Below are 27920 nucleotides of genomic sequence, written 5' to 3'. Positions count from 1 at the left end.
TTGCAGAAGAAATGGTACCAGCTCCTCTTTGTACCTCTGGTAGAGTTCAGCTGTAAATCTATCTGGACTTGGGATTCTTTTTTTTTTTTTTTGGTTGGTAGGCTATTTATTGCTGCCTCAATTTCAGAACTTGTTATTGGTCTATTCAGGAATTTAACTTATTCCTGGTTCAGAATGGGAGGGTGTATGTGTCCAGGAATTTATCCATTTCTTCCTGGTTTTCCAGTTTTTTTTGTTTTGTTTTGTTTTTTTGCATAGAGGTGTTTATAGTATTCTCTGATGGTTATATTTCTGTGGGGCCAATGGTGGTATCCCCCTTATAGTTTCTGATTGTGTTTATTTGAATCTTCTCTCTTCTTGTTAGTCTTGCTAGCAGTCTATCTATTTTATTGGTTTTTTCAAAAAAAAAAAAAACAGCTCCTGGATCCATTGATTATTTGAAGGGTTTTTCATATATCTATCTCCAGTTCCACTCTGAGTTTGGTTATTCCTTGTCTTCTGCTAGCTCTGGGGTTTGTTTGCTCCTGGTTCTCTAGTTCTATTAGTTGTGATGGTAGGGTATCAATTTTAGATCTTTCCCACTTTCCGATGTGAGCATTTAATCCTATAAATTTCTCTCTTAATACTGCTTTAGCTGTGTCCCAGAGATTCTGATAAATTGTCTCTTTGTTCTCATTGGTTTCAAAGAACTTCTTGATTTCTGCCTTCATTTCATTATTTACCCAGGAGTCATTCAGGAGCAGGTTGTTCAATTTCCAAGTAGCTGTGTGGTTTTGAGTGGACCTTTCAATCTTGAGTTCTAATTTAATTGCACAGTGATCTGAGAGATTGTTTGTTATGATTTCAGTTGTTCTTCATTTGCTGAGGAGTGTTTTACTTTCAGTTATGTGATCAATTTTAGAGTAAGTGCCCTGTGGTGCCAGAAAAAAATGTATATTCTGTTGCTTTGGGGTAGAGAGTTCTGTAGATATCTATCAGGTCCACTTGGCCTAGAGCTGCATTCAAGCCCTGAATATCTTTGTTAATTTTCTGTCTCAGTGATCTATCTAATACTGACAGTAGGGTTTTAAAGTCTCCCACTATCATTGTGTGGGGGTCTGAGCCTCTTTGTGGGTCTCTAAGAACTTGTTTTATAAATCTAGGTGTTCCTGTATTGGGTGCATATATATTTTAAATAGCTCCTTTTGTTGAATTGAACCCTTCAGCATGATGTAATGCCCTTCTTTGTCTTTTTTTACCTTTTTTGGCTTAAAGTCTATTTTGTCAGAAACTAGGATTGCTACTCCTGCTTTTTTCTGCTTTCCATTTGCTTGGTAAATTTTCCTCCATCCCTTTATTATGAGTCTATGTGCATCTTTGGACATGAGATGTGTCTCTTTAATATGGCACACTGATGGGTCTGGTCTTAGTACCCAGGTTTCCATTCTGCGTCTTTTATTTGGGGCATTTAGTCCATTTACATGTAATGTTAATATTGTTATATGTGAATTTGACCCTGTCATGATGCTAACTGGTTAATTTTGCAGACTTGTTAATGTAGTTGTTTAGTAGTGTTGTTGGTCTGTGTACTTCAGTGTGTTTTTGTAGTGGCTGCTAATGGTTTTTCCTATCTATGTTTAGTGCTTCCTTCAGGAGCTGTTGCAAGGCAGGCCTGCTGGTGAAAAAATCCCTCAGCATTTGCGTGTCTGAAAAAGATTTTACTTTTTTCTTTGCTCATAAACCTTAGTTTGGCCAGATATGAAATTCTGGGTTGGAATTTATTTTTGTTAAGAATGTTGAATATTGGCCCCCAAGCTCTTCTGGCTTGTACAGTTTCTACTGAGAGGTCCACTGTCAGTCCGATGGGCTTCCTTTTGTATGTGATTTGGCCTTTCTCTCTGGCTGCTCTTAACATTTTTTTGCTTCATTTCAACCTTGGAGAATCTGATGATTATGTCCTGGGGTAGATCTTTTCATAGATTATCTTATTGGGGTTCCACGGGTTTTCTGAATTTGAATATTGGCTTGTCTTGCTAGGTTGGGGAAGTCCTCCCGGATGATACACTGAAGTGTGTTTTACAACTTGGTTCCATTCTCCCCATCTCTTAAAGATACTCCAATCAGTAGTAGGCTCAGTCTTTTTACATAGCACCATAATTCTTGGAGGCTTTGTTTGTTCCTTTTCATTTGTTTTCTCTAATCTTGTCGGCCTGCCTTATTTTAGCAAGATAGTCCTTAAGCTCTGCCATTTCTCTTCCACTTGGTCAGTTCGGCTGTTGATACTTGTGTTTGCATTATGATTGTCTTGTGCTGTGTTTTTCAGCTCCATCAGGTCATTTATGTTCCTCTCTAAACTGGTTATTCTAGTTAACAGCTGCTGTAATCTTTTATCATGGTTCTTATCTCCTTTGCATTGGGTTAAAACATAATCCTTTAGCTCAGTGATGTTTATTATTACCCACTTTCTGAAGTCTATTTCTGTCAGTTCATCCATCTCAGCTTCAGCTCCGTTCTGTGATCTTGCTGGAGACGTTTCAATCATTTGGAGGAGAAGAGGCATTTTGACTTTTGGGATTTTTCAGTGTTTCTGCATTGGTTTTTCCTCATCTTCATGGATTTATCTACCTTTGATCTTGAGGGTGATAACTTTGGATGAGGTTTTTGTGGGGTCTTTTTTTTTTTTTTTTTGATGTTGTTGTTGCTTTCTGTTTGTTTTTCTTCTAACAGTCAGGACCTTCTTCTGCAGGTCTGCTGTGGTTTGCTGGGGGTCCACTCCAGACCCTTTTCTCCTGGATATCACCAGTACAAGCTGCAGAACAGCAAAGATTGCTGCCTGCTCCTTCCTCTGGAAGCTTCATCCTAGAGGGACACTGACCTGATGTCTGCTGGGATTTTCCTGTCTGTGGTTTCTGGTGACCCCTGTTGGGAGGTCTCACCCAGTCAGGAGGCACAGGGTCAGGGATCCGCTTGAGAAGACAGTCTGCCCCTTAGCGGAGCTGGTGTGCTGTGCTGGGGGGAATCCTCCTCATTTGGATCAGCTGATTTTTTCAGAGCCGGCAGGCAGGAAAGATTAAGTCTGCTGAACCTGAGATGACGGCTTCCCCTCCCTGCAGATGCTTGGTCTCAGGGAGGTGAGAGCTCTTTCTGTAAGTCTTTGACTACAGCTGCTAGATTTCCTACAGGGAGGCCCTCTCAAGTGAGGAGGGATCTAAAGAAGCCATCTAGCCGTGATCTGCCACAGCTCCTTTGCTGCACTGTGGTGAATTCTGCTCAGTCCAAATCTCCCAGTCTCCTTAGCACTGTCAGGGGAAAACTAAAGCCACAGTAATGATGGTCACTCCTCCCACCGGGAACTCGGTGGTCCCAGGCCAACTCCAGACTGCTGTGCTGGCAGCGGGGATTTCAAGCTAGTGGTTCTTAGCTTGCTGGGCCCATGGAAGTGGGACCTGCTGAGCGAGACTGCTTGGCTCCCTGGCTACAGCCCCCTTTCCAGGGGAGTGGACTGTTCTCCTGTCTTACTGGAGCTCAAGGCACCCGTGATGTATGTAAAAACTCTTGCAGCTCAGTGCCTGCTCGAACAGCCACCCAGTTTTGTGCTTGAGACTGAGAGCCCTGGTGGTGTAGGCTCACGAGGGAATCTCCTGATCCACAGATGGCAAAAATCCATGGGAAAAGCATAGTACCCTTGGCAGGTAGCACAGTCCCTCACCATTTCCCTTGGCTCGGCGGGGAGGTACACCCACTCAGTGCAACTCCCAGGTGAAATGATGACCCACTCTGCTTCTTCTCATTCTCTGTAGGTCAAGCCCACCACCTAGTCAGTCCCAATTAGATAAACTGGGTACCTCAGTTGGAAATGCAGTAATCACCCAAGTTCTGCATTCGTCTCACTGGGAGCTGCAGGCTAGAGCTGTTTCTTTTCTGCCATCTCGGCCCCTTTCTTACCAGGTATAATTTTTATAGCAATGTGAGAGTGGACTAACACACCCCAGGATACCTGTCTTCCAAGATCAAACCCAAGCCTAGTGTCTCCCATAATGCTTCCTTGACTACTCCTGTCTCTAAATTCCTTTAGCATCTAGATCATTCTATGATGTTGGCTCTGAAATAAAAGTGATTACTTTTATTTTAAGAGGTCTTAGGGCATGTCAGATATTGCACTGGGTGTGTTGGGTACATTTGCTTATTTAATTCTACCTAATTTTGTACAACTCATTGAGGTAAGAATAAATGATCCTTTCTATTACACAGATGTGGAAATCAAGCCTCATAAAAGTTAAACAACTTGACCAGGATTCCATTATTGTCAAGTTGCTACAGGATAGTTGTACAAATAAATAAAATGGCCTAGATAAAATTGCTGTAAGAGATGGATGGCTTTATTTTCTTGTTACAGTGTGAGGTCCTTTGTGTGTGGACCAGCAGCTTACATTATGCAAGCAGTGCCTCAATAAATCTTTGCTGACTGGACTGTCTCCCAATCCCCTGATGCCAAAAATGAGACTCACCAGTTATCTGCAGTAAAAGATGAAAAGACCCATCCGGAAGGAGTCAGGATAAGCCCTGTGTTCAGTGCTTAGAAGAGCAGCGATTCTAGGCCCTGGCCTGAGCCCCTTGGAAGTGGGGAGATACATAAGGATGGGGACTTATTAAGCACTGAGCACTGTGCTAATCACCTTATATAGATATATCCCAAAGTCCAGTATCTTCAGGTGCTTGCTAAACATGCTATTTCTGATCACTACTATACTATGTATACTATACTATGTATACTATAGTAGGTATACTATGCTATACCTACTGAATAAACATTGCTGGGAATAGGCCTAGAAAATAGCGTCTTAAACATTCATCCCAGCTCATGCTTTAGAAAACTAAACTTTGTGAACCTCTGCTTTATATAATTTTCATATGATACTCAGGAAAACCTGGAAAAGTGGGTATGATTTTCCCCACATTACAGATGAGGAAAGTGACGGACACGGAGGTAAAGTGGGTATAATGGAGCCCTCACCCTTCAAGGCTACTTCCTGGAGGAGTTTTCCACCATGGCATAGAGTTAAGGGACTGTGAACAAGAGACAGGGCAATGCAGGCCAGAGGGGAATTCTGTTTGGACACAGGAGGCTTTCTCTGTTTCAGAGATTGTGTCACCTGGCCTTGATAACCCAGCCTCACAACCTCACCCATAGCTTCCATTCCTGGCTTTACCGTTTGCTCCTTGTGAGACCTTGGGCTAGTTGCTTAGTCTCTCCAGATGGTGCCTATCTCTGTAACATGGATTGCTAAGAAAATCAAATAACATCTTGAATGTAAAATACCTAGCACGGTGCCTAATACCAGCAGCCGCTGGATAAATGTTAGCTGCTTCTACTAATATTTTAACTAAAATTCAGCTCAGAGGGCAGCTCTTCAAGGGCATCTTCTCTGCCCACCACCCCCAGCCTCCTTGTGTACTTTCAACCCCTGTTTCATTTGTACTATTTCTGTACCATCTACCAGCTTCTATTCTATTTTCCACACTGTGCAAAATATCCATTTACAATGTCCATCTTCTCCAAACTGTGAATTCCTTGAGGACAAGAACAGATTTATTTATTTTGTAAACTTGATGTCAAGTTCAGTCAATATTCAAAAGTTTATTTGAATTACTTAATTTCTGAATTACCAACTGAATAATTGACAGAGTGACTGAATTAATGAATAATGTGTAAGTAATTAAAAACCCGAAAAAATAAATGAGGAAGTAAATAAATGAGAGAATTAACAAATGAATACATAAATGAGAGGATAATAAAGGAATTCAAGAAAGCAGCAAATACGTTAATAAAGGGAGGGATGGATGAATGAATGATCAAGTAAATGAATTGAAATCACACTGCAATCACCTGAGCCTCCTGCTACCATCCATGTGGGTTGGAGTCAACTGGCCGTGCTAAACGGGTATGTGAAAGGAATTTCTCTAAGTGCCTGTTAAAATTCTTGGCAATTCAAAGGTGACAATGCTTTAATTTCAGGGTAATACTACAGCTTTATGACTTAGTAGTTTTATTTAATGGCCCAATTTAGCAGGAGATTACGCCTTCTGCCACTAGTCCAGAGAGACCACTTTAAAGCTCAGCCCTTCAACACACGCAGAGAAGCTCCAGAGCTTCGCCTATGAGACCAGCCTTCTGGAAGCCCTATGTGGTCACCACACTTTGGTCGACATCATAAACCCATTAGAGAGAAAAGAGAGACACTTAAATAAAAATTCCCACCTCTAAGCTGTTAAATTATTATTCTTCAGCCTAAAATAGTCCTCTGGAAAAGCTTCATTTACAGAAAGCAAATTGTCCCTCTGAAATATAAGCAACAATACGAGTATTATTCCAACTGATTAAACTACCAGTGAGCCACAGCACATATGTCACCCATGAGTGAGTCTCAACCAGGAAACGATGCTTGTGCCACCAGGGGACTCAGCTTGTGAGCTCCTCCCTAGGATGAACTAAACCTGCTGTCCCTAAAGACGGTGGATGTGTTTCCAAGGAAAGGCAAAAGAAGATAAGGAGAAGGATCTAGGCTTTCTTTCCCACCTTCTCTGTGACTGTCACTTTCTGACATTGTTTACATGTTAACTCATTCAATTGACTATGTGGCAACCATAAAAAGCTGTCATCATCACCCTCCATTTACAGACAGAGAAACTAAAGTATAAAGATGGAGGGTTTTACTCATGTCCCCACAAAGTAATTAGACAATAATATAGTAATTCAGAAGGTGTAATGATTATGGGCACTGTTCTAAGAGTTTTCATTGATGCATATAAACTTATAAAGATTCACAACCATGCCCTTCAAACATTGTAAGCCATGGGTAGGAGACGGGAATATATTCAGGTAGAGGTGGAAGGGATGGGGAGACATGGCCATCCCTGTGTTTTTTAAAGATCAGCCTAGCTGTTGTGTGAATTATGAATCATGATGGGGAAAGCTGAAGACATGGGCATTTTTTCCCACAAGGACATGTGATTATAAAGTCTGTGAACTTGCAGGACCATATCTTAATCATTTCTATATTCTCAGTGGCTTGTCAGTGCCCGGCCAGAACAGATAACCAATGAATATTGATTCAACATAATAGAGGAAGTGTTGCCACCCACACCTTACTACCCTTTGATAAAAAGCACAGCATACAGGGCAGAAGCTTCATCTCTAGACAGCTATAATTGGTATCCTGTTTCTAGTACTTACTAGCCTCATTCATGCACTTATAAAATAAAAATTATTCCAGCTACTTCATCATAATGCATGTTGTACTAGCTTGGTACCCTGTAGATATTCTGTGCAATATTTTACAGTCTGTAATCAAATGACAACTTTGTGGTAACAATACTTTTGCAATGATGATTACCCAACTTGTGATAAAAAAGCAAACTTCAGAACTTGAACGCAGCTTGCTTTTGTATAAGCCTGAAGTAGGGCAATGGAAGTTGACACTTGTGCATGTGTGAGTGTGTGTGTGAGTGTGTGTGGGTTTTGAAAGTAGAGTGTTTTCCAATGAGATATCATCTCACACCAATCAGGATGGTACAATTAAAAAGTAAAAACAACAGACGCTGATGACACTGTGGAGAAAAAGGAATGCTTTTACACTGTCGGTGGGAGTGTAAATTAGTTCGACCATTGTGGAATACAGTGTGGCAATTCCCCAAAGACCTAGAGGCAGATATACCATTTGACCCAGCAATCCTGTTACTGTTTATATACCCAAAGGAATCTAAATCATCCTTTTATAAAAATACATGCATGTGTATGTTCATTGCAACATTATTCACATTAGTAAAGACATGGAATCAACCTAAATGCCCACCAATGATAGACTGGATAAAGAAAATATAGTTCATATGCACCATGGAATACTATGCAGCAATAAAAAGAAATGAGATCATGTCTTTGCTGGGACATGGATGGAGGTGGAAGCCATTATCCTCAGCAAACTAACATAGGAACAGGAAAACCAAACACCATACGTTCTCATCTACAAGTGGGAACTGAATGATGAGAACACATGGACACATGGAGGGGGAACAACACACACTGGAGCTTGTAAAAGGGTGGGGGTGTGGGGGTGGGAGAGCATCAGGAAGAATAGCTAATGGATGCTGGATTTAATATCTAGGTGATGGGGTGATCTGTGCAGCGAACCATCGCGGCACACATTTACCTATGTAAAAAACCTCCACATCGTGCATATGTAGCACTGAACTTAAAATAAAAGTTGAAGAAAAAAAAAGAAAGTAGAGTGTTTTCAAACAGGAATCTGCAAGGAGATACCAGTACCAAATTGTATTACAGATACAAATCACGTAATCAACTAAATTCTACTTACTTTGCTATATGATACAGCTGCCAAAATTAACAACATCCTAAGAAGGCTGGGGAGAAATAAGTGTTTCATAACCAGTGGTCCCATTTTATGTCATGGATCACTCTCATTTCCCCTACACTGGCAGACCTGGGTGCAGCCCACAGGTAAATTCACTGACATCACTCTAACTTCAGGAAGCAAGGCTAACAATTTAGGCCAAACCACATGGATACATTTCTTTCTTTATGTCAATACCTGGGATGATAATCTATTACTGCAATCACACTGCACAATTATGTGCAGAAATATTGGAGAGACCTCAATTGCAGCTTTCTACCTACTCCATTATGCATGCTTTGATGAGTTTTAATGAAAACAGAGGCTGCTGCCAAAGGAGTGAGAAACAGAGCATCATAATAGCCAGAGTGACAAGATATGGAGACTTGTAAGTTGGTTTGCAAATGGATTATGAGCTGTTTGAGAATGGAAAATAAGTTTCGCTTTAGAGATTTGACTAAATGTTCCTTGCAAATTCCTTGTAATGCCTGATGATTGCCTTACAGATCCACATGCATGAAATTGGCATTGAATCCATCAAGATAAGAAATAAATGTGTTTTTGCTAGTGATTCTAGACAAACAATTTTGCATATCAATATACAATTATACTGTACAAAGGAAAAACAGTATACAGCTAAGAAATATCTTTTAACATGTTGACAGTGTGTCCTGTTAACATTAAAAAAGGCACAATGTAAACTGGGTAGAATAAGTTTAATGTCAAGTTTCAAGGAAAATCTTGTCAGGGTGCCTCACCCTTATAATTCTGTTTTATCAATATTGAAGGAGTCCCAGCAGAAATGCTCTCTCCAGGCTCCAAGAGCCTCTGAAATCTCATGGTGCCTACACAAGTAAAGATTCTATTTTTATCGCTGGCAAAGGTGATAGCTATCTTTCATGACTAGAATGACTATGTAATATCATTCATACTATGTCAACTGTAAGAGTGGTTGGAGACACAATTAATAATCACACCATGACATTACATTAGCATATTAAATGACCATCTACTTTTTAAGGCTAGAAAGTTTGCATATATATGTGTGTGTGTGTGCATGTGTGTGTGTGTGTATAGCATATATATATGCTAATTCTCACAATCTTACATGTCACCAATTTTTTATTGTCTCCACACTACTGATAAAAAAACCAAGATCTAGAAATAATAGATGATTTATCCAAGGTCATACAGCTAGAATGTGCTAGAATTTAAACTCCAGTGTGACTCCAAATCATATTTCTACCCATTAGTCATTTCTATGTTTGAAGGAAACAGCAACTTGGAGAGAGGTTGAGCAGCAACAAACAGTCATGAAGGCAGTGAGGAACAGATGGGCACTCTGTACTCTTGGACTTATAGAAGGCATTGCAAAGAGTAGGAATGACTCAAGCTCAGTCAAGATTAAATACTGAGGCTATTTCCAACATCCCAAACTGTTATTGATTTAATGGAACAGGGCTTGAGTCAAAGATAAATTATGGGAACAGGAAAGAAAAAAATGGGAAAGATAGAAATTATTCTTCAATTTGGCAGTGATTTATCAGAGTTCAGTTTACACTAGACTCATTCAAGTGTGTATAAAAGAAGATCCAAAGATTCATCACACCCTGTTCCTTATTTTCCAACAAGGAGCTCACATCCCTGTGGGGACACATAGGTAAACACTGCATTATAATGCAGTGTGATTAATGTCATGAGCAGAACACAGAGTAGGGGCATTAAACCCATCTTGAGACACCCAAATGGATGAGTCAGGGTTGTCCAGAGACAGAACTACCTGAATAAACTAAACTGTGTGTGTGTACACTATATATATATATATATATATATATATATATATATATATATATATACACACACACACATATATATATATATATATATATATATGAATGAGACAGTGAGAGAAGGAGATCGATTTCAAGAAATTGGATTATGAAGGTTTAGTATGCCCAAAATCTGCAGGGGAAGCTGGCAGACAAGAGACCCAGGAAATAGCTGCAGTTCCAGACCAGAGACATCTGCTTTCAGAATTCCTCCTCATTTGGGAGAGGTTAGTGTTTGTTCTATTAAGGCCTTCAACTGATTGGATGAGGTCCATCCCCATTATGGAGGGCAATCTGCTTTACTCAAAGTCCACTGATTTAAACGTTTATCTCATCCAAAAACACTTTAACAGGAAACATTCAGGATAGTATGTTCACATATTAGGTACCATGTTCCAGCCAAGTTGATACATAAAATTAACCATCACCCCAAGGGCAGATCACCCCACCTCAGAAGCCGATTCTTCTGTTTTATCAACCCAAGCTTCCTATACAGCCACCTCAGGTGTTCATGGATTTCAGTTAGTTACTGTGACCTGCTCTTTCACCTTTTCTTTTATATGGGACCCAGTTCCAAGAACTCCTTTTCTTCCTGGTGACATCTCACCCATCCTGCAAGATCTCCTTATGTGCATTTTCATCCAGAAACCCAATTCTTAGTCCCCAGTGGACTCCTGGTTGTCTCAAATGCATCTTTCCCTACCAACCCAATTAGATTGGTGCAGCAAAGGATGATCACAAACTCCTACATCATTGGCTGAAATGCTCTGCATCCATTCCAGATTTTTATCATCCGATGGAGGTATGAAGCCGAGAACTACCTTTTGACAAAATATTAAGTTTAAGCATGTCACAGTTTTTCTTACTTATTTACTTGTTTGTAGGTTGTTTATAAATTGAGTACCTGTATTAAATCTTGGAGTAGGTCATTTTCTAAATCTCTTATTCAGTGTGTGTTTCTTACATTCATTCTAACCTTAGTGCCATTTAACCCATAAAGAGTGGTCTTTTCTTGTTCAGGTTAAAATTGATTTAACAAGTCTACGCTTCATTTATTTGCATGGTTTATGAATTCCACTTACAGCCCCTACCCTCACCACCATCCTTAATTCTTATGAATTTTAATCATTCTCCCCAGACGTTTTTGGTCAGTCCTTTAAGCAGGTCAATATGGATATCTTCTACTTGCCCCACCAGTTCCACTTTCCGCACATCTCCAGCCTTCTCTGTGCGCAGGAAGGCTAACTAAAAGCATTCTATCAATATGCACTCCTGCATTCTCGATTCTAGTTGGGTTTCATCAGTGGGGAGCATAGAAAGGAGCCTAGAAGGAGCAACGAGAGACTGAGGTCAAAGTGATCATTGGATTGAGCTGGCTGCTTCCCACACAGGGGGCCAAAGATCTCCAGAGGCACAGCTTCTGAACATGTGCCTTTTTTCCCACTCTGTTAGTATCTCTGTGCTATAGTCCCTACACTATAAATTCCTTTCATATATTCACACCTTTATGAATAGTCCCTAATTTGAACAAGCCATATGAGAGATCCACTGTCCTCAAGATATGGGGTCAGTGCTAAGGTCCATGCATGCTGTGAGGACATCTTGTTGCTAACTCTTAGTATGTTGCTCATCTTTGTTTTATTTTTTTCAGGGCCAGCTAAATAGTCTCACATGCTGAAGAGCTATCTATGATAAAGCCATTCCTCCTTTTCTATTCTGTTGAATCTGAGACAGCAGATGTTTGTACTGGGAAACTCTAGTTCAGATTACAGAGCTTCAACAGCCTTTGCTTGCTGCTGCTCAAGTCAATTCGATCCTTTCTCTTCTGTTCAGTCACAGCTTTATGAGATTTTCTGGGTTCCAACCTATCAAGTCAGCTCAGTGGGTTGGTGACTCCTAAAAATATGCAGGTTCTAGGGATGCTGGTCCTTTGTTCCTGCCCTTCATTCTGTCTTCCTGGAAATGCTTTCCTGCAGCTCTTGACCAGCTTCTACTCCTATCCAGGTTTCAGAGGCATTATCTGCTGCCCAGTAGCCTTCCCACTGCACACCAGGCTAGGTTAGGGTCTCTCCTGTGAGCTCCCAACAAGCACTATGCACAACTTGTCATTGTCCTTATACTTTAATTGCTGCTGTGTCATCTCCTTGATTAGTCTGTGAAGAAGACTGAAATAATACTATTAAGGGTTGAATTTTGTCACCAGAAAGATAATATATTGAAGTCCTAACCCTCCGTACCTGTGAATGTAATCTATTTGGAAAGAGATTCTTTACAGGCGTAAACAAGTTAAGAAGAAGTCACACTCCATTAGGGTGGGCTTAATCCAGTATGAAGGGTATCCTTGTAAGAAGAAAAGAAATGGACACACAGGAACATGGGAGGAGAAGGCCACGTGACAACATCACATGAAGGCAGGGTAGCAATCTCTAGAAGGCAGAGATTAAAGTGCTGAGGCTGCAAGTGAAGGAGTGCCAAGGATTGAGCAAACCATCAAGAGCTAGGAAGTGGCAAGAAGAGATTCACCCTACAGGTTTAACAGGAAGTGTGGCACTGCAGGTACTTTTGGATTTCTGGGCTCTAGAACTGTGAGAAAATATACCTCTGTTTTATAAGTCACCCAGTCTCTGGTTCAAGCATAGCTTGTTTTATTGAACTTCACTTTACTGTGCTTCACAGATAGTTCATTAAAAAAAAAGTGAAGATTTGTGGCAACCCTATGTTGAGCAAGTCTGTCGGTACCATTTTTCCAATATTGTGTGCTCACTTCATGTCTCTGTGTTACATTTTGGTAATTTATGTATATTATTATTATAATTATTGTTATTATATTATATTATTATCATTGTTATATCCCTAGAGCCTGAACATTGGCAAGAGCCACGAATCCACCATTGCAATATTTCAAATTGTTTATTATTATTACATCTGCTATGGTGATCTGCGATCAGTGGTCACTAATGTTACTATTCTAATTGTTTTGGGGCATCATGAACTGCACCCATATAAGGCAATGAACTTAATTGACCAATATTGTGTGTTCTGACTGCTCTACTGGCCAATGATTTCTGTCTCTTTCCTTCTCCTTAGGCCTCCCTACTCCCTGAGATGGAACAATATTAAAATTAGGCCAAATAGTAACCCTACAATAACCTCTAAGAATTCAAGTGAAAGGAAGAGTGGCACATCTCTCATTTTAAATCAAAAGCTGGAAATGATTAACCTTAATGAGGAAGGTGTGTTGAAAGTGGAGATAGACCAAAAGCTAGGCCTCTTGTGCAAGTTAGCCAAGTTGTGAATGCAAAGGAAAAGTTCTTGAAGAAAATTAAAAGTGCTACTTCAGTGAACATGTGAATGATAAGAAAGCAAAGCAGCCTTCTTGGTGATGTGGAGAAAATTTTAGCTGCTGAATAGAAGATCAAGCCAGGCACGACATTCTGTTAAACCAAAACCTAACCCAGAGCAAGGCCCTAACTCTCTTCAATTCTATAAAGTCTGAGAGAGGTGAGGAAGCTGCAGAAGAAAAGTTTGAAGCTAGCAGAGGCTGGATCATGAGGTTTAATTAAAGAAGCCATCTTCATAACATAAAAGTTTAAGGTGAAGCAGCAAGTGCTGATGTAAGTTACCCATAAGGTATAACAAAGATCATTGATGAAAGTGGCTACACTAAGCAATAGGTGCCATCTAAGATTTTCAGAGGTAGAGAAGAGAAGAAAGACAATGCCTATCTTTAAGGCTTCCAAGGATAGGCTGTATCTCTTGGTAGGGACTAATGCAAGTGCTAATGCTCATTTACCGTTCTCAAAATCCTAGGATCCATAAGAATTATGCTAAATCTACTCTGCCTGTACTCTCTAAATGGAATAATAAAGCCTGGATGGGACCACATTTGTTGACAGCATGGTTTACTGAATATTTTAAGCCCACCATTGAGAACTCCTGTCCATAAACAACAAAAAAAGGATTTCTTTCAAAATATTACTGCTTATGGACAATGAACCAGGTCACTCAAGAGCTCTGATGGAGATCTACAAGGAAGTTAATGTTGTTTTCCTGCCTGCTATCACAACATTTACTCTGCAGCCCATGGATCAAGGAGTAATTTTGACTTTTCAGTCTTATTACTTAAGAAATACAGTTTATAAGTCTACAAATGCCATAGATAGTAATTCCTCCCATGTGTCTGGGCAAAGTAAATTGAAGACCTTCTGGAAAGCATTTGCCATTGTAGATCTCATTAAGAACATTCATGATTTATGGGAGAGGCCAAAATATCAAACAGGAGATTGGAAGAAGTTGATTCCAGTCCTCATGGATGATTTTGAGAAGTTCATTACTTCAGTGGAGGAAGTAACTGCAGATTTGGTGGAAATAGCAAGAGAACTAGAATTAGAAGTGGAACCTGAAGATGTGACTGAACTGCTATATTCTCATGATAAAATTTTAACGGATGAGGAGTTGCTTCTTATGGATGAACAAATAAAGTGGCTTCTTGAGATGGAATCTACTCTTGGTGAAGAGGCTGTAAACATTGTTAAAATGACAACAAAAGATTTAGAATATTCCACAAGCTTAGTTGCTAAAGCAGTGGCAGAATTTGGAATGACTGACTTCAATTTTGAAAGAAGTTCTACTGTGGGTGAAATGCTTTCAAACAAAATTACACACTACACAGACATCCTTCATAAAAGAAATAGTCAATTATGTGACATGCTTTATTGAAGTCTTATTTTAAGAAATTGCCACAGCCACCCCAACCTTCAGCAACCACCATCCTAATCAGTTAGCAGCCACTAACATCTTTTTCCTCCACCAGCAAAAATGATGGGGTCTCTTAAGACTCACTGAAGGCTCAGAAGTTTGTTAGCACTCTTTAGCAGTAAAGTATTTTTTTAATTAAGACATAGACTTTGTTTTTTTTGATATAATGCTATTGCACAATTAATAGTTTACCATGTAGTGTAAACATAACTTTTATATGAACTTGTGTCAGAGACATTTAAACCAGAGTGACTCCGTCTTGAATAGGGACTGGGTAAAACAAGGCTGAGACCTACTGGGCTGCATCCTCAGGAGGTTAAGGCATTCTGAGTCACAGGATGTGATAGGAGGGTGGCACAAGATACTGGTCACAAAGACCTTGCTGATAAAACAGGATGCCGCAAAGAAGCTGGCCAAATACCACCAAAACCGAGATGGTGACAAAACTGACCTCTGGTCATCCTCACTGCTCATTATACACTAATAATAATGCCTTAGCATGCTAAGAGACACTCCCGCCAGAGACATGACAGTTTACAAATGTCATGGCAACAGCAGGAAGTTATCATACATGGTCTAAAAAGGGGAGAAACCCTCAGTCCTGGGAACTGCCCACCACTTTCCTGGAAAACTCATAATTAATCCCCCCTTGTTTAGCATATAATCCAGAAATAACCATAAAAATGGCCAACCAGCAACCGATGGGGCTGCTCTGCCTATGGAATAGCTATTCTTTATTCTTTTACTTTCTTAATAAACTTGCTTTAACTTTACTGTATAGACTCTCCCCAAATTCTTTCTTGAGTGAAGTCCAAGAACTTTCTCTTGGGGTCTGGATCAGGACCCCTTTGCGGTAACACTTGGAAAGCAGAAAATTCATGTGACTTGCTTTATTGTGATACTCATTTTATTGCAGTGATGTGAAATAAAACCAGTGTTATGTAGTTTGTTATAGAGCCCTAGGAAACTAATATAGACACACTATTAAAACTATAGCACTTTCACAGTGCCCACAACGCCCAAATTTATATTGAGTAAAATTATATTGGCTGAACCTTATTGTAAATCACTTAAAAAAATTTTTAAAAGTCTGACAAGTGTGTGTTCCTGTGGAAGCTTACTCTTTAACTTCCTTATCCATCACTTCACTCAATTCTCCAACCAAAAATTGTGCTCTCCCCGTCTCCCATCTGATAGTCCTGTGGTGAAGCAACTTAGAACATAGTTCCAAGGATGGCACCCCGTCAAAAGTGTGTGGAGGTCCAGATTCAGTCCACTTTATCAATAAGCTTAATCACCTCCCTTAAGTTAATTTCCTTTCGCAGAGATTATGCCTTTTTACATTACATAGGGTGGTTGCTGGTTGAGCATTTGGGGAACTCCCCTCCTGAAGACTGCCCTGTGTGCAGGAGATATGCACAGACTTACATCTCCCAGGACAGGTTAGGGACTACTTTGCATATAGGAAGGGGGAGCTAACGTTCCCCAGGGTGCACTGTAAGAGGAGACAGCTGGGACTCCAATGTACTATTGCTTTCTACAATGGAAACCTGTCCATCTTCAGTCCCATGACATCCATTTGCAAGTATCTGTAGACTTCTTAGAAGAAAAGTCTCTTTTCTCTGGAACCTCAAAGAAAAGCTCAGAGAATTCTCAACGAGGAAAGGCTGTGGAAGCCAGAGGACCCAGATCTTAATTTTACAGATGTGGGCTTGGGCCCCAGGCACTTAACTGAGCTGACAGGCACAGGTGCAGAAAGAGAGCTTGGTTTTCCTGCCTTCTGGTGCTCTGGACACCCATTCTGGGATTATCCCAGTGTTAAAGATAGCACAAGTTTCCTTCTGTTTCTTCTCTCCCTTCTTCCTGACTCTCTTCCCTGGACCACTGTGTCACACTTTTCATAGTGTCATAAGTCACTCATGTTTTAACAACATTCAACTTATAAAATTTTCAAATAGAATGATGCATATTTGATCATCATTACATGTATGTATCAGAAAATTGTTTTCCATTTAAATATGAGAGTTGTGTAGTTCAGCCTACACAGAGCTTTGCTTTTATTTTATTTTTATTTGTTTATTTATTTATTTGAGACAGAGTCTCACTCTGTCACCCAGGCTGGAGTGCAGTGGCACAATCTCGGCTCACTGCAATGTCTGCCTCCCAGGTTCATGTGATTCTCCTGCCTCAGCCTCCAAGTAGCTGGGACTACATGCATGCGCCACCATACCCAGCTAATTTTTGTATTTTTAGTAGAGATGGGTTTTCACCATGTAGGTCAGGCTGGTCTCGAACTCCTGACCTCAAATGATCCTCCTGCCTTGGCCTCCCAAAGTGTTGGGATTACAGGCATGAATCACTATGCCTGGTCTGCTTTTATTTTTGTAGGTATTTTAAAAAACCAAAACAGAAACTTATACATCGTGCAGCTGAATATGACCCAAAAAAATCATATTCGGAATAAATACCCCACCATACGCAACAAGCTGATCAACTTGGGACACAATTCTGAGGCTCTGATTTCTTCAGGATCATATCAGCAAAACAGTAACCTTTAAATACAAGTACACATTCACCTTTAGCCATTCTTGGACAAATGATCAAACATACACCCTGGGAGAAGGCTGTTGGATGGTGAGGCAGAGAGTTTCATGTACATGAAACCTATTTATCAATCAGGCTCTCTAAGTCCTTGTCCTTGCATTATTTTGAAGAGTTTAACATTTCTAAGCTATATTTATCTTAATTTCAAAATATATTTTAATAGGGAAAATCTACACCACACATTAAAATTAAAATTTATAATTTAAATGTATATGTATATTTCTGTGTCTGTATGTATATAGATAACATATACATTCATAGCAAAAACACACATAAACATTCATTTTAAAATGTCTTGAGGAAATTCTAATAATTTAATAACAATGGCAATCTCTGGATTGAGGATTACAGGTGGCTTTAATATTTCCTTCATACTTTTTTCCCTCAAAATTTCTTCAATTATTGTTACAAAATTTTCTAAAAATAAAACAACACTTTAAAAACAAAATATATGTAATAGAATGTATCCAATTAACGTTTTAGTGATATGAATTATTACTGAACCAGAAGGCTATGCCCACTTCCTTAGTCTTGACTGTGAGTCACAAAATTTACCTTGAGCCAGTCACGAAATGCTCATATTCTCTTCCCTTCTACGTTAGATGGAGATAAAAAAATGTCTGCCTCTGATTTTTGTTGTGAGGATGAAAAGAGATGGTATTTGTAAACTCCCAGCTCAATTCCCAGAGAGAGTCGAAGCTCAGTAATTGCTGTCCATTATACCACTCTTATTATTACAAGTCACACCTGGCCACTCAGCAGTGGGCATTTATCTCTTTTGCCTTATTCTGCAGCCAAATTACTTTCCCTGTTTTTTGGAAAATGGAACAGGGACAATTTGCATCAGAATCACTTGAAAAACTCAGTAAAAGTGCATTTACTGAATTGGAATTTCTGGGGCTAGGAAATCTGCCTTTTTAGCAAGAGTCCATATGTTAATTACATTTTAAAAATAACTGAGATTCACTGAGAAGCCTAGTTTTTGACCAGGTTGTTGAACACTATAGGTTACCACAACCATGAAAAGACAACAGGAGCACAATTTCTAATTATGTCACAGGGCTTTTGAAAAGCAGCTATCATACAACCATTTTGGAGAGATAAAGAAAGTATTACGGAAATGCAAGGACATGGCACCGAATGCCAGGTCACCAGCATTTTCTACGCAGACAGCATGGGACTTTGTATCCAGATGGGCAAATTACTGTGCTTCCTTCCTCACCATTTCTTTTCAATAGTTTTCTTGCATTTAGCTGGAGATACCTCATGGTAGTGTTCCTGACTTTACTGCCTCATGAACAATAGCCACTGTGTCTTACTTTTCATACCCTCTCTATCTAAAACAGTGTCTGCCTACAGAAAGCACTCCATAAATGTGGTTGCTTTGTTGCAGAAAATCCTGAGGCCTGAGGGCTCAGGCTAAAGAGGCCCCTACGTTCCTGCTTCATTACATGATGCAGCTGGCATCTCTGAAGACCAGTGCTTGAAACAAACAAACAAACAAAAAATGTGCATGTGCCAATTAATGATGCTCATAATAGGAGTGCTTGCATAGCTGGATTGTTTTTTTTTTTGTTTTTTTTTTTTGTTTTTTTTTTGTTTTTTTGAGACGGTGTCTCGCCCTGTCGCAGGCTGGAGTGCAGTGGCGCGACCTCGGCTGACTGCAACCTCCCTCTCCCGGGTTCAAGCGAGTCTCGTGCCTCAGCCTCGGGAGTAGTTGGGATTAGTCACATGCCACCGCACCCAGCTAATTTTTGTATTTTTAGTAGAGACAGGGTTTCACCATGTTGGCCAGGATGGTCTGGATCTCCTGACCTCGTGGTCTGCCCGCCTAGGCCTCCCAAAGTGCTGAGATCATAGGCGTGAGCCATCGCACCTGGCTGCATAGCTGGATTTTTAAATAACGATTACCTCAAGATTTGGTTTTGTGGAAATGTATTTCATGGTAAATTGAGGATCATATGCCATTTCTAAGCCCGTGTAATGATTGCCTTTTACCATGTCCTTCTGCATTTAAGAAATAAGTTTAAGCTATCAAGAAATTTCCAGAGAAAAATGAAAAAACTCACCTTTTTGTTTTGTTTTGTTTTGGTTAGGCATCTAAGAACAACCAGCCTGGCTAGCTGCTCCAATACACATGATTGTATCTAATCCTCACAGCTCTGGGGGTAGGCACTATTATTCTCATTTCACTGATAAAGCTCAGAGAAACTATAGTATTCACCTAAGGGTCATGCATCCCTTGGGGCCAGAGTGGAATCAAGCTTTCCAGCTTCCTGAGTCAGGGCTTCCCACTGATTTGGAGTTTTGTTTGTTTGTTTGCTTATTTACCTTTTCTTTCTGTTTTTGAGTTTCAGGAGAGAAAATGCCCTTGGAGGCCCTAAAGAAAACCACTGATAATTAATTCTTGCTTCAGTGAAACATTATCAAGACCATTAACAAGTTTTCTTTTTTCTGTCTCATGAAAATTAACCTAGCTGCAAATTTGCATTACTCACCAGAATACCATTTCCTCCCCAAAGGAGACCAGTTGGTCTTTCAAATTTTTATTCACTTAGGTATCCCCCTCCAGTGAATTTCTTTTTGCTTCCTTCCATGAAGTGGGGTGGTTAAGTGTGAGTAGGGCTACTGCACCCTTACCAGTGATATTGCAGTACACCTGGAGAGGTCCCAGTGGGCCGCTGCCATCTGAGTCGATGTAGAAGAAGCCGGCTGTATTCCCCTGGTGCCTGTACACCTCGCAGGATTGCTCGTAGATGGCTGGAAAGACAAAGGCAGCAGAGAGAAAACTTTGCTTGGCTCTGCATATCCCTTTGCAGGAATCAGTAACTCCTACTTAGATTTGCTCTATGTGTATTCATTTCCCTTCTTCTATATCCTTGACTTTTTCCCCAAGCCTTAACACACCAGTACCAGTGGCTTGATACTGATGTTTGACATTCAGATTTTCCATTCATCCCTCTTTCTCTCTTTTTCTTATTATTTGTTTTAGACTGCAGTAGCGCGATCACGGCTCATGGCACATTGCAGCCTCAAACTCCCAGGCTCAAGTGATCTCCCCCTTCAGTCTCCCGAGTAGCTGGGAGTATAGGTGTGAGCCACCACCCTGACTAATTTTTTAAAAAAATGTTTATAGAGATGGGGTCTCACTCTGTTATCCAGGTTGGTCTTGAACTCCTAGCCTCAACTGATTCTCCTGCCTCAGTCTCTCAAGCTGCTGGGATTATAGGCATGATCCGCCAGGCCCAGTCTTATTTTCCATTTATTTAAATTCATTCATTCTTTTAAAATCAGTGCAGATGTAATGCCTCTCAAAATGTGGCCCCTCACTTCTTACATGGCCCTCCTCTTTGCTTGTCTCTATGACCTTCCTCCTTGCTCCCACTGTATACTGAGCTTGGATCATCCAAATACCATTGTGTCTCTTTCAATGGGTTACAGAACCTGTAAGAGTAGTGGTGACGTGTCATTTGATGTTGTGCCCCAGCATCTAGCAGAGTGCAACAATCACAGCAGGGCCTGAGCAAATGTTTGACTCATGAATTAAAAAAATAACTGCTTACATACAGTATGGCTTTTTACTAACAAAAGACTTTTTCTTTTTTTTTTCTTGAGGTGGAGTCTGCTCTGTTGCCCAGGCTGGAGTGCCGTGGCTTGATCTTGGCTCACTGCAAACTCTGCCTCCCGGGTTCAAGAGATTCTCCTGCCTCGGACTCCTGAGTAGCTGAGATTACAGGCACATGCCACCACGCCCAGCTAATTTTTATATTTTTAGTAGAGACGGGGTTTCACCATATTGATCAGGCTGGTCTCGAACTCCTGACCTCGTGATCCACCCACCTCGGCCTCCCAAAGTGCTGGGATTACATGTGTGAGCCACTGCGCCTGGCCCAGACTGTCTTTTTTTTTTTTTTCTTTTTTTTATTATACTTTAAGTTTTAGGGTACATGTGCACATTGTGCAGGTTAGTTACATATGTATACATGTGCCATGCTGGTGCACTGCACCCACTAACTCGTCGTCTAGCATTAGGTATTTTTATGTACCTAGTACTAAGTATAGTACATAACATGTAGTAAGTGCACAATGAAGTTCAGTTTATTTTGACTTAATAAGCATTTACTGAGTTCCTAATACGTGTCAACAGATGAGGTTGCCACCAGAGGATGGAACCATGGAGGAGGCAATAAATCTCTACCCCAGAAAGCTCACAGCTTGATTGGCAGCCACAAAAGTCTGCATGCTCAGATAGAGGCAGGTTCAGGTGTCCTGAGATAGGGAGCTTTGATCAATCTGCAGGTTTGGGAAATATATAAATTTTATTAGGCTAACATGAATAAATCTGTTGGGGGTACAAAGGAGACATCTACTGTCTCATATATGAGAATATAGAATGTTGTCTGATGCTTCAGACAAAATGCTGTTGCTCAGAGCAGCAGGTACATCTCCAATCATGTCACCCTATGATGCTTTAAACATTTCAGTGGCTCCCAACAGCTTTCAAGATATAGTACCAACTCCTCTCCTAGCCAACTCCTGCCCCTTGTGACTAACGTCCCATCCCAGGAAGAGGAAGCTGCAGTTTGTCATGATCAAATGTGAGGGGTGGCTCAAATAATTTATTACCAGGAAAGTTATGAAGCCTGAGAGGGTTTGACTTTTTATAAATTAGAGTGAACTCAAGGTTATCCTTGTTCTCATGGCATTCTCTCTTGCATTCCGGCAAACTTTCCGCAGCAGGAGGTATGTGGGAGTGCCACAATCTGTGCCCCACATTGTGAGCATAATGTACAGATTATTTTTGTTTGCCTAAACCTGATAATGCCCTTGGGTGTTTGTCACAAAGGTGAAAATCAGCTGTTGTCTATGTTGACCTCCCAACCACTCCCACATTCCCAGGATGACAGCTATGTGGAAGGAGTTGCTGTTGTCCCACAACAGGGAAACACCACCCCACAGCATGTGAGCAGTTGCATAGTAGTTAAGAACATAAACCTTGGAAACAGAATGGGTGGTTTTTCCTGGCAGGGCTACCCCTTTCTCCCTGTGGAAGCGTGGACAAGCTACCCCACCTGTGCTAGGCAACCTCTAAGGTAATTCCCGTGATGGACAGATACTTCCTGGGATTCATGTTCTGCTGACAAAATCACATCCTCCCTCCAAGTGGGCTGGACTTACTGGCTTGCTCTAACAAATAGAACATGATAGTGTGGTAGATACCATTTCCAAGATTAGATTATAAAAAACCAGTGACTTCCATCTTGGGTGTTCTAGATCACTCACGGTGGTAGAAGCCAACTCCAATGTAACAAGGCAGCTCTTGCAAGAGGCCCACAGGAGTGAGCCTGGAAGTTTCGGCAGCATGCCCTGCGAATGGGCACCAAAGCAAGATCCCCATATCAAGCCTTAAAATGAAAGCAGCCCTGTGGACATCTTTTTTGCAGCTGCATGAGAGACCGAGCCAGAACCACCTAGCTAAGTTGCTTACGGACCCAGAGACACTCTGAGATGATAATGTCTGTTGTTTCCAGGTGTTGTTTTAGAATCCTTCATTACAATAGGTGGCTAATCAACTCTCGAAGTATAAATTGTCTCATTAGACTACAGTAACTCAAAAAGAGCCTCCCTCATACTGTTGTAGTAAGGATTCAAAGACGTAATCCACATATGGCACATAGAAAGTGCTTGATTAATATGAGCCTATATTATTAATAGTAGTAGTAGTAGTTTCATGACTTGTTGCCTCTCCTTTTTTTTTTATGAGTTTTTAATACGGTTTGGCTGTGTCCTCACCCAAATCTCGTCTTGAATTGTAACTCCCACAATTCCCATGTGTTGTGGGAGGAACCCGGTGGGAGGTAATTGAATTAGGGGGCGGGTCTTTCCTGAGCTGCTCTCATGATAGTTAATGAGTCTCAAGAAACCTGATCATTTTTGAAAGGGAGAGTTTCCCTGCACCAGCTCTTTTTTCTTTGCCTGCCGCCATCCACTTAAGATGTGAATTGTTCCTCCTTGCCTTCTGCCATGATTGTGAGGTTTTCCCAGCCATGGGGAACTGTGAGTCCAATTAAACCTCTTTCTTTTGTAAATTGCGCAGTCTCAGGTATGTTTTTATCAGCAGCGTGAAAACGGACTAATACAGTTTTTGTATACCTGATTTTTTTTTTTCAATTTTCATCATAAACCACAAGCCTTGGTATAAAAGATCAGTAGCTCCAACTTCCCTTCTGCACAGAAATAACTTTTCATTCTTAGTTCATTTTTCTGTTATTGACTGGAATGACTAAATAGCATGTCTATATTGTTACTTCTTATTTTTTTTTTACTTTTACAAGTTATCTATTTATTTAACAGTTGGAAAATGGGAATTTAGCCCTTTTTATCCCCCCATCCCCAAAATAAAAACAACTTTCCATTCCCCCATCCATCCAATCTAGTTGTATAATAATTTTAGCTACATCAGTGATTACTATTTTGGTGATATGACATTGTAAATGCTATTCATAGATTAACTACATATTATAATGTGATTACTTTTTCTTTTCTGAACAAAATTTAGTTTTTCTTGAAATTTAAAATTGTCATATTTTCTCATTTGCCTAGTTTTCTACATATAAAATTGCTAATTTAACTCCAAATTTACTAACAACTATCTAAAATATCTACCAAAATGTTCAGGTAAGAATTAACATAAGAGGATAACTATGGAGAGAGAGGAAAAATGTGGGAGGGGACAAAGATGAAAGTGAGACATTTCTGAATGTCTTATATTTTTAGTTTTGAAACCATAAAACTATTTTCAATAATTTTTAAAAGTTAAATATAATAATTCTTTCTATTCTTTCTTTCTTTCTTTCCTTCTTTTTTTTTTTTTTTTTTTTTTTTTGACAGAGTCTTGCTCTGTCACCCAGGCTGGAATGCAGTGGCATGCTCTTGCCTCACTGCAACCTCCGCCAGGTCCAAGCAATTCTGCCTCAGCCTCCCGAGTAGCTGGGACTACAGGCACACGCCACCACATCTGGCTAATTTTTTCTGTTTTTAGTAGAGACAAGGTTTCACCATGTTAGTCAAGCTGGTCTCAAATTCCTGACCGTGTGATCCACCTGCCTCAGCCTCCCAAAGTGCGGGGATTACAGGTGTGAGCCACCACACTCAGCCTAGAATAACAGTTCTTAAACATTGAAAGAAAATGAAAACAAGAGAATTTAACCAGGAATTATTTAAAGCAGTATTGAAATTTAATATTTTCTTTTTAACTTTCTCATTGCAGAAACTTTCAAATACAAAGAGCACAGAGAGGATCCTGCTAGCATCACAACCAGCTTCTGCAACTCCCAGTATATTGCTAATCTTCCATCATCTATATCCTCAGTGCATCAGTTATTTTGCTGTACAAAAACAAACACACATAAAACTCCAAATTTGACTTTAAATCATGACTAAGCCATGATTCTGCAGGCCAGCCATTTAGTCTGGGATTGGCTGGGCAGTTCATGCATCTGCAGTCAGCTGCTGGGTCAGCCAGGCTGGGTGGTGGTAAGCTGTAGTTCTTTGCTTCTGCCCACGTGGCCTCTCACACTCTAGCAGGGGAGTTTACATGGTACAGCCTCCCAGAACAGCAAGAAACAAAGTACTTGTCAGGCCTCTGCTTGCATGATGTTTGCTGATGCCCCATTGCCCAAGGCAAATCAGTGACGCATCCAAAATTCTCAGAAAAAAATCCCAAGAAGCTAAATGAAATGGATCAATAGGGTAGACATGGATTTTATCATTGTTTGACTTCATTGAACAGGTCACACAGCATGGGATGTGAACATAAAATAAATGTTTATTTCACTAAGTCATTGAGATCTTGGGGTGATTTACCATCTTAGTTAACCTACTGTTATTGATATACTTGTTCCTTAACTGCTGGCTCAGTAACTGGGAGATCTCTGAGGGCAAAGCCTGGTAACAGCATTGCCATTTATGGACACTGTAAATGAGTTTATAAAATATAAGTACTTTGCCCAAAGACAAACCAGCTTGTAGGTGGTTAATCTAATGCTATCATCCCTTCCTGATTTATTAATGGGAATGTTTTACAAAACTGAAACAACCCTCATCATTTGATTTCCCTAAACTACAAGATTATTTGGGAAAAGCGAGTTACATGGTTGATGCTTTCACTCTAATTCATCAGTTTCGAAATGCTGAAATGTTTCCCTAGGGTGCCCCAAAGTAACGGATGAAAATATTTTTAGTATTATTATGAATGTATAGATTTAAACATATTTGATATTGAAACAGTAGTTTGACTAGTAGGATGTATCCTACCAAAAAATTTAAAATATAAAAATACATTTAATAACCTTATTTTAAATGATATTGCTATTATATTACGAAACTATTAAACATAGCAAGAAAAAGCTAATAATTGTCTTATCAACAGAAACTAAATTACTTATCATAAAAGATAAAATATAAAATGCAAACATTAGATAAAATTCTGCAATATATCTTAGAATTGGTAATAAGCTTCAGCTTATAATTTAATGCTTTTAAAAAATGATGCATCTTCACATTTGGACCACTGAAAGAGCAAGAAGCAACCTAATGCACAGAGAGTTGTCTCTAAATAAAAGTTAACACATAAAAGGAAAAAAGATTTTACTGAGTCAATTTTGGGACCATGAAAAGTACAGAATGAAAGTGGAATGTCTTGCTTTGCCTAAAAACAAGACTTTTATTAAAGACTGGAATTATCTCAAAACAGCCCAGGAGTTAGTTTGATGGGACAATTTGGGCATAAAAAATAATAGTCACTTTGATTGTTAAATATATACAATTTGTTAGTTTCTATCTATCCATCAATCAATTTATATATGTATGCATGTATGTATGTAGATATGTATGTATATATGTATGTATGTATGTATTTATCTATCTACCTACCTACCTAGCATCTATCTTGTCTCTCTACTCAAGTCCATTGGTCCCCTCTGAAGTTTAATAGAGAATGAAGTCATGTCCTGAATATTAGAAAGAATAGAGATCATATCCTGTCTTTCTTGTATAAATGTATTTGAATGCAACTTAACAGTCCATGAAAAAAATCTTTAGAGAATAACCAAACCAGAATCTGCAAAAGAATAATAGAATTTGAAAATCATCCTTTAGTAATGCCCAGTGAGATAAAGGATTAAACAATGATCATCAAGGACTGCCAAACCATTAGTTGAAACATTAATGGGATATTTTAGTCGGTGGATTCAATTAACACCTGAACTCATGGGTCAATCTTAACGTCATGAAAAGTGATTATCAGGGTGCCTCTAATGTGGCACAATAAGACATATGTAACACCATCTAAAACACATTCTTGCCACAAAAATTGAAGCTAAATGTATTCGAGCCCCAAGATCTAAACACCAATTTACAGAAAGAGGCCCACATGCCCAGCCACACTGTAAGAATGCAATTAGTTAAATCTAGAATACGGGAATGTTTCACTTAGTTTCTTCAACAAAAATGGCAAAAACGGAGTTGAAATGCAAAAGATATATCAGTCAGTCAAACACTATGCTTAGATCTTGTTTAGACCCTAATTCAAACACATTAAAGAAAAGATGAGAAAGAAAGAAAGGAAGGAAAGAAGAAGGAAGGAAGGAAGGAAGGAAGGAAGGAAGGAAGGAAAGAAGGGAGGGAGGGAGGGAGGAAGGGAGAGAGGGAAGATGTTTTAAGATAACCACAAAAATTATAGATCAGATTTTATAACAGATTATATTAAGTATTTTTAATTTTGATAGTTACAATTATGGCAGTGTGATTATGTTTTAAAAGATGAGTTGTCCTGTGTTAGAGAGTTGTTCACTATAAATACTGTAGTTGTAGTAAAATTATATGTCCACAATTTGTTTCTAAAATGCTCCATCAGCTGTGCACAGTGGTTCACACCTGTAATTCCAACATTTTGGGAGGCTGAGGTGGCACAATCACTTGAGGCTGAGAGCTCGAGACCAGCCTGAGCAACATAGTTAGATCCCCGTTTTTACAAAAAATTTAAAATTAGCTGGGTGCGTAGCTTGTGCCTATAGTCTCAGCTACCCAGGAGGCTGAAGCAGAAGGGTAGCTTGAGTCCAAGAGTTTGAGGCTGCAGTGAGCTATGATTAAGCCACTGCACTCAAGCCTGGGTGACAGAGCAAGACCCTGTCTCAGTTTAAAAACAAACAAATAAATAAGATGTTGCATCAAACAAGTAAGGAGGGGATAGCAGAAATAAAATTGGGAGAATATTGATAACTTTTGAGCCTGAATGAAGGATACATGTGGGACAATTACATGATAGTGTCTTTATTCTTTT

At 39.8% G+C, this 27920-nt stretch overlaps 1 protein-coding gene across 1 annotated transcript in view; it reads right to left on the bottom strand.

Moving 5' to 3' along the window:
* Positions 1-27920, bottom strand: part of CNTNAP5 (contactin associated protein family member 5) — an 870373-nt gene that overhangs the window by 290668 nt on the left and 551785 nt on the right. The window contains exon 12 of the mRNA XM_031008908.2: positions 20219-20338. Coding sequence (XP_030864768.2) covers positions 20219-20338 — 120 coding nt within the window. The remainder of the gene's footprint in view (positions 1-20218; positions 20339-27920) is intronic.

This window comes from Gorilla gorilla, chromosome 11 (genome assembly GCF_029281585.2).
Source record: "Gorilla gorilla gorilla isolate KB3781 chromosome 11, NHGRI_mGorGor1-v2.1_pri, whole genome shotgun sequence".
Classification (NCBI taxonomy): Eukaryota; Metazoa; Chordata; class Mammalia; order Primates; family Hominidae; genus Gorilla; species Gorilla gorilla.
Note: the sequence above shows the minus strand (reverse complement) of the source record. Positions and strands in the feature narration are given on the sequence as shown.